Source organism: Hydra vulgaris, chromosome 11, assembly GCF_038396675.1.
Source record: "Hydra vulgaris chromosome 11, alternate assembly HydraT2T_AEP".
Classification (NCBI taxonomy): domain Eukaryota; kingdom Metazoa; phylum Cnidaria; class Hydrozoa; order Anthoathecata; family Hydridae; genus Hydra; species Hydra vulgaris.
Genome location: NC_088930.1, coordinates 39,096,518 through 39,104,949, shown reverse-complemented (window position 1 = coordinate 39,104,949; position 8,432 = coordinate 39,096,518). Strand labels below are relative to the sequence as shown.

The following is an 8,432-nucleotide window of genomic DNA, read 5'->3' as shown; positions in this document are numbered from 1 at the left end:
CATTTTTTTGTTTTTTTTTTGTTTTTGTTTCAATAAGGCATTATGTATTTAAATAATTAAATATTAAACGTGAGTTAGCAAAATAACAAAAGTTATCATTACGTAGTAAGTGTTTAATAACTAATATTTAGATGATTTGCAAATTATGCAATCATTTATAATTAATTATTATAATACATACTACTATAATATTAATTTAAAGAATTTAACTATAATATAGTAGAGAAATGTTTGAGGTATCTTGAATTATGTGTTTTAATATATTCTCAGTGCGTAGGAATGTTCGACACTTTCAGATTTATAACTTCTTTTTTTAATTATTAATATGTTTGTAAGAAAACAATTTCTCACTTAAAGTTCGAAAAACACATTTTTTATGTGTAGTGTCCAGGAACTTTGTTGTTCACGGTAACTTTTGTGTCAGTATTGGGTTCACCTAAAACGCAGAAAATGGAAATGGAAACTAAAACACAGAAAACGGCGCGGAATTTTTTTTTTCAAAAATCTGTTTGCCAGCCCTAACCAAACCTTCAGTCAATGTAGCGGTACTCCGTTGCGAGTCAGGCTATAAGATAGTCATGTAGCAGCACACCGTTGTGAGTCAGGCTATAAGATGGTCGATGTAGCAGCACACTGTTGTGAGTCAGGCTGTAAGATAATCGATGTATATTTCCGGAATTTTCTGCGTTTTAGGTTTCCATTTTCAGCATTTGTGGAAAACCCGTCAATATTAGCGGGAGGCTGAATAAGTGCGAACTGACGCAAGTGCGAAGTAGTTGTAGAAATGGGAATAAGTGCACCAAAAGACTTTGCAAAGATTGGCATAACTGCAAACTAACATATGTTCGAACTGGCAAAAACTGTCATAAATGCACCAAAAACATTTGTAAACATAGGCATAAGTGCGAAATAGTTGCAAAAACTGGTATAAGTGCAAAACAGATGCAAAAACTAGCATAAGTGCACCGAATAAGTTTGCAAACATTGGCTTAAGGGCGAACTGGCATAGATGCGCCGAAGTATTTGCGAAGATTGGCAGAAGAATGCCAATGAAAACATTGGCATAAGAAATCTTATGCCAATGTTTTCAAATCCTTTTAGCGCAATTATGCCAGTTTTTGAAAAAAATTTTCTGCGCACGTGTGTCAGTTTACACATGTCAATTTAAGCTTTGCACTTATGCCAGTTTATTCAACTGCTTCGTTCTTATTACAGTTCCCACTTATATCAATTCGCACTTATTACAGTTTTTGCAACTGCTTTTTACTTATGCCAATTTTTCGCAGCTCCTTCTCAGTTATGCAAGTTTGCACTTATTCCAGTTTTTTCAGTTGATTTGCATTTATGACAGTTCGCATTTATGCCGATGTTTGCAAATTCTTTCGGCGCACTTATGCCAGTTTTTCCAACTGCTTCGCACTTATGTCGATTCGCACTTATGCCAATGTTCGCAAATTCTTTTGGTGCTTATGCTAGTTTTTGCAACAGCTTCGCACTTATGCAAGATCGCACCTACGCCAGTTCGAACTTATGAAATTCGCACTTATTCAGTCGCCCCTGATGAACATAAAAGGCCCACGATGCAAAAAATTCTTTAAAACTTGTTGAGGAGTTAATGAGCAGTAAAGAAAGCAAAATTTACAGTTAGCTTGAAAGCTAAATATTATAAATAGTTATTTAATAATTCTTATAATAATTATTTTATGATTGCGAACTTGCGTTCTTTATTTTATAAAGATCATTGTAATAGGTAAAATATATATATTATATTGTATAAACAAAAACGGTGCTTGTTGACAAGATTTTACTGTCTTCTTCGTTTTTACGGACATATTTTTTCTTTCTTGTATATATACTTGTAGATAATTTTTTTTAAACAGCAAAATAAATGAAGTACAAAAAAATGATTAATAATATTTTACTAGTTAATAACCAAAAGTAAAAGTGGAGAAGAAATAAGTATCATGAAAAAATAGAACTGGAAATGGTCACCAATACCATTTCAACTCTTTTTTCCACAGTCAGAAATAGTTATTTTAATTGTAGAACCAAAGGAGGTTTCAAAAAGGAGAATTTTAACAGTTCCTGAACTTTGACACAACTTAAAACTCTTAAAAAATTCTTTAAGCAATTCTTTTTAATTTGTGGAACAGATGGTCTCAACTATTATCACCATGACTTTTGTGGTTTTCTTGCAACTAACATTAAGTAGAAAAATGGGCCGAATTCAACCTCATCAAAAAACTAAACTTTTATAATAAAGGATATTTTTGGATTGGGTTGAATTCGATCGATTTTTCTACTTAATCTTAGCTGCAAGAAAACCACCAAAGTCAAAACCCTACCCCAACGCTAAAAGCAACCTTTTATTGTAAGCAACGTAACAAAATAAAATAATATAATCAAATTTATTAATTTATCAAATTTATTAAAGTTTTAAAGGTTTAAAGTAAAATAAAAAGTAGCGGTGATTCTTTTACTTTGAGTTTCTCTCTGATTATGTAACGTATAAAAGATGAAAGTATATGTATATATATATATATATATATACATATATATATATATATATATATATATATATATATATATATATATATATATATATATATATATATATATATATATATATATATATATATATATATATATGTATATATATATATATGTATATATATATATATGTATGTATATATATATTATACTTATACCGCTATTTCATTTTTTAAAGTTGACTTAAAGAATATTTAGTGGCGCAATTTAGGAAACATTGTCAGAACTTCTTATATAAATCATTTTTTAGTTATAAAACATCATACTTTTTTAACTTTCGCTCATTTTGTTGTGGTTTTGAGTCATTCGCAATTATTCTATACAGTGTAGAGAGCGAGATTTTAGACCATTATTTTTTTATCATTGATCAAAAAAGTTTCTATTTATACTTGCTCAAAACAATGTTTTATTTTTGTTTATTCGTGTGTCCATTTCATTATTTGATTTTTAAAAGTATGCAATGTTCACAATGTAAACAAAAAAAAAACTGTTTTACATAAAAAATTGATATCTGGCCAATATCGCCAGACTGAAATGTGCTAATAACGCCACATGTTTATTTTGATTTTCGATATCTAGATTTTATGTATATGTGTTGTAATTGCACTCGAAGCTTGTAACTTGATGTTTTTGCTCTCAAATTTACTTTAAACTACTGTAATTTAATGTTGAAGTTTAAAAAAATTAAACAAAACACGTAAACTTTGAAGTTCTTTAAAAAAATTCTTTAAGTTGCTGCGCTAATTGCATCATTTAACGCAAAAATGTTTAAGGAATACCTTTCCGTTTAAATGTACTTTTGTTATTATTATCTTTACGCAACCTCATTATTTTATTGTTTTAAACTTAAAGACGTTTATAAATGCTTTTGTTGTCACTTGACTAATGAAATGTTGAGTTTTCGATTAATTTAAAAAATTTTGTAAGAAAATTTGTCAAATATTATTTTTGTTCTTTTTATGACTAAACCTAAAAAAATAACTATTCGGGCAAAATGGAAAACAGAGAATTTGAAAAAGGCATTATATTCTGCTAGAACTGGAAATCCAGTAGCGGCAGCATCGCGAAATGATAACATTCTTCAAAGAACTCTCAGAAACTGATTAATGAGAAAGAATAGATCACCAAAACGTAAACAAAGTTAATAGTGCATTATTCCCAAAACAGTCGACTCTGAGTGAAAGCAAAGAGTATTTCGTCTTCAAAAAATAGGATTTGGTATAACAAGAATACAAATTAGAAAATATGCATATGAAATATGTATTTAAAATAATCTACCACATCATTTTAGGAATGAAATTGCTGGCACTTATTTTAATAGTTTTTACTTTTTATTTTATATTCGAATTTTAAAAAAATTAATCAAAATCAGTTTTGTCCATATATTTAAATGAAACGTTAAAATTAAAATAACTATACTATTGAAATAAATAATTCGCTCGCAGGATTTCTCAGGCGCTATCCTGATGTTGCTCCTAGGAAGTGTGAAAATTTGAGTTACGGTAAGCTAATGCAATTCAATGCTGAAATTGTTCAAAACTTTTACAATCTTGATGATAAAGTCTACGAAAATCTAAATTTGGCACACCATCCTGAACTGATTTATAACGTCGACGAATCTGGATTGCAATTAACAATGACTGGCACTCATGTAGTAACGACAAAAAAAGGAGCAAAGCGTGTACACACGGCTACTCATGAAGATAAAAAAGAAATTGTTACTGCAGTTGCATGTACAAATGCTACTGGAACCAATCGGATTCCACCTATGATTTTGTATAAAGGAAAAAATTCGAAACATGACACAGGGATAATTTGCCACCTGGAAGTATTTTTTGCATGACTCCAAAAGGATGTATTACTAAGGAAGAACTTTGTACTTTTTTGCGTCATTTTAACCAGTACCGATTACCAGGAAAAGCTTTGATGATTTTCAACGGGCATCGTAATCATTTGGATATTGCTGTAATAAAAGAAGCCAAAAAGTTAAATATCTGTATGCTTTGTCTTTCAGCACATTGTAGTCACGAACTTCAAACTCTGGACAAAAGCGTTTTCAAACCATTAAATACTTACTGGAATGTTTCCATTTATAATTTCCTAAGAAACTTTCCTGGACAATCACTGTCAAAACTGCTATTTCCACTATTATTTACTGAAGTATGGTTGCGAACCGCTACATCAAAAAATGTTATATCAGGATTCAGATCAACAGGAATCTATCCTTTCAACCTTAATATTATCCCCCAAGTAGCTTTTGCACCCAGTGAAATTTCTAATCGCATAAACGTCAAAAATCCTGATGTTGACAAGTTTAGTACTTTGGAACTTGGATCTACAGTCTAGCATCTAGTATCTGTTCAATAATTCCATCACCTAAAATAATTAGAAAACTAAAAACTAGAAGATCATTAAAGGTACAAGTTGTTGTTGTTGTTGTTGTTGTTGTTGTTGCTGTTGTTGTTGTTGTCGATTGAAATTTAGTTGCGGATAAAATAACTGAAACGCCCAGGCCAAGTCAAACAAAAATGGCCGCAAAACATATTTGAAAAAACTCGAAAATCATCAAGAAAAAGAAGTAAGAACAACAAAGATACGTTTTGTGGTGGTTGCGGACTCTTTTACAACGACAAAAGAAAAATAGATAATTGGATTCAATGCATCGGATGCAAAACTTGGTTCCATGAGCACTGTGACACAGGAAGCAACATAAAAAGTTGCCTATGCACTTTGTGCAAAGTAGGGTGTACATCACCCTACTTTGCACAAAGCAAAGTAGCGAAAGTGACTAAACGATTAGATTTGTAATAAAAAGTTAAACAAATAATATGATTTTATCAATAATGATTCATTTTTTTATTCGTTTAACGTAATCTGCGTTATGAATAACGAAATGTAAAAAACACTGTGGTCGCCACCCACATTTATTGGACGCATATGAGGCTTATATCGCCATTAATACTGTTTTAAGAAAAATGATATTTCCTTGAAATTATTTTAGGTGTGAGCAATAAATCTATGATATTTCTAGAGCTAAATAATCATACTACCTAATCAAAAAAAAAAATTTTCAAAAATGTAGAATTTACACAATAATAATCATCTAAATCTAAAAAGGTCGCGTTATTAGTAGAGGTCCGCGGATATATAACATGTCGCGAAAAAAACGTGTTTTTCGCTACATCCTTTTGAAAAACATGCAGTCGACCGAAAGAAATGAAACATTTTATTCGATAAAAGTTTTTTGACAATAAGGAGTGTTATTATGTTTCTTTCGAAGAGTTTTTCGATTTTATTTTGTTTTGTGAACTTTTAGTACTTTATAATCATTTGTATTTCATATATAACTGAAATCAAAAAATATTCATTTTTCTCAATAAAGATGCCTCGTAAAGCAGTAAAGTCAAGATGCTTTTTCTAAAAACCTTAGGTGAAACAACCAACTCATACAGTTGCAAATATTGTGGAAAAAGTTATTCAAAGAACGCACATAATTTACTTGTTCATGTTCATAAGAGCAGCAAATTACCAGAAGAGTTGAGAAATACTGTTGTGAAAGAAAAATAGCAGGCAAAAAAACACAAAGAAAAACTGATAAAGCTACAGTTAAGCGGTCTAAAATAATTATATTTTTTCGTTTGTTGCGCTCTCGTCAGTTAAGGCTTTTTAAACATTGGGAATATTAATTGAAATAATAAAAGAAAAAAAATTGCTGTCCCATTCCAAATCCTCAGTCGACGTTGCGGCACTTCCTTGTAGCACAAGGCTATAAGACAGTCGATGTAGCAACACAACCTTGTAGCAGCAGGCTATAAGATAGCCGATGTAGCAGCACTCCTTTGTAGAAGCATGCTATAAGATAGTCGATGTATATACCAGGCTTGTGGTACCGAGCTGAAGCCATGGAGCCGGAGCTCCACTAAAAGGTTAAAAAGTAGGTTTAAGGTTAAAAACTAAGGCAAGCTACATATATGACTTGTTATTGCGCTTGGCCAAAGAGTTTTTGATTCATTAATTGAAATGCAAAAAACACGTATTTTTGCTAAAAACACACGTCTTTCAAAGGAATGAAGCGTGAAAATAAAAAATTGGTTTTTTGCCCACCACTAGTTATTAGACTACTTTACCCTATGTAAATATATATATATATATATATATATATATATATATATATATATATATATATATATATATATATATATATATATATATATATATATATATATATATATATATATATATATATATATATATATATATATATATATATATATATATATATGTTCAAAACGGAATGCCGATTTAATGCGGGTTTCATAAGTGCAAAGTATTTCAAAAACTTCATTAAGTACAAATAAACATAAATACAAAATAGTTGCAAAACTTGATTAAGCGTAAATTTTAAGCTAAAACGTAAGTTTTAGCAAAATTGCTGTGACAAATTTATATAAAGAAAATTGAATCAATATACGAGCCAAAAAAAACAGAATGTTGTTTGACTAAACGCGTATCTCTCCAATAAATTAAACCAGTTGGCGAACAAAATCTAATCAAAGGAGAGCTCTGATTAATGTTTGCTACGAAAAAGGTATAATCTTTACATTTTGTAAGGCATTTGACAAAATCTTTTCACAGTTATAAAACCACTACAAATTTGTATTTTATTGACTTATCACAACTTATAATGGTTTAAAACAGTTTTATGAAAATGTTATTTTTAACCGTTATTTCGATCATTAATTAAATATACATTGGGCAGAAATAAACACGCAAATATAAAGTAAAAAAATTTAAAAATTGTTTTCATAATCGTTTTCATGCAGCTTAACAAATCGAGCTTAAAAGACTTTATATGATCATTTTTAATTGATTTGAGATTGAGATGTTGTACCTTTGTAACTGAAATCTCAACAGTCAAATCAACAGAAACATAATCTTTATTATTCTCATAATGATCTCTGATATTACCAAACATAATATCAGCAATATCTGCTTCTTTTTCATAGAGCGTGACATTTGCATTTTAAAAGCGTGTTAACACTACATACGATAATGCTCGCATTTGTTTCGAACTACTTTGTTCTTTATAGCGATTTTAATTTATAAAAAAATCAGCTTTCCGGTTTGTCTAAAATATATACAAATTTAAGAAGAAGGGCAGATATCAATATATCAATAGTAAAAACAATATAAAATACTTTTGTATACTTTTTTTCAGTTCATGCTGCTAATGTTCGATGCATCATCAGTTACAATGCATGTAATTTCATCAGCAACAACCTCAAGAATTTTCTTTGATTTTACATTATTTATGCTAGTTTGTTTGAAAATGCTGGTTCACGTTTCTATTTTTAATTTCTTTTTTTAATTTTTGTTTTAGGTGTCCAATTTTTTAATTTTTGTTTAAGGTCCCCTTTTCATAGAGCACCGCGGAAGACCATTTAACTAGTAAGTTCACGTATACTTCATTACCGATGGCGTGAAATGTGCCCAGAGCTTGCTTCGAACCCTTCGGATCTCTTGCTACTAAAGCAAGCGCTCTAACCACTGCGCCACGTCCGCTCAAATTGAAAATTCATTTTAACAAGAAATATTTAATAAAACAAATAACATTAGTATTTGAAAATTCTTAAATCACTATGCTTACATATTTATTTCTTATCATTTAATGCACCTTAATAAAGACGTCCACTAATGCATTTTCTAGATAATGTTTTAAATACATATTAGCATAATGGAGCTTTCAAGCAGAAAAATCAGGTAACTCAAAAGGTATTCCTGTATGAAAAAATAATTTTGCACATGATTTATCTTTTAGATGTTACTATGATTATAGTGTCTTTGTTTATAGCGATTCTTTAGTGTTTGGCGATTCTTTAGTT

General features: G+C 29.8%; 1 protein-coding gene across 1 annotated transcript; it reads left to right on the top strand.

Moving 5' to 3' along the window:
• Positions 1–4,389: 4,389 nt before the first annotated feature.
• LOC136087020 (uncharacterized) lies at positions 4,390–4,896 on the top strand. The gene has a single exon (XM_065809525.1). It carries the CDS (start codon positions 4,390–4,392, stop codon positions 4,894–4,896), a length of 507 nt encoding a protein of 168 aa, XP_065665597.1.
• Positions 4,897–8,432: the final 3,536 nt, after the last annotated feature.

What these genes read in the sequence shown, in the direction of transcription:
- LOC136087020 (XM_065809525.1), top strand. Translation starts at nt 4,390, where the DNA reads ATGACTCCAAAAGGATGTATTACTAAGGAAGAACTTTGTACTTTTTTG.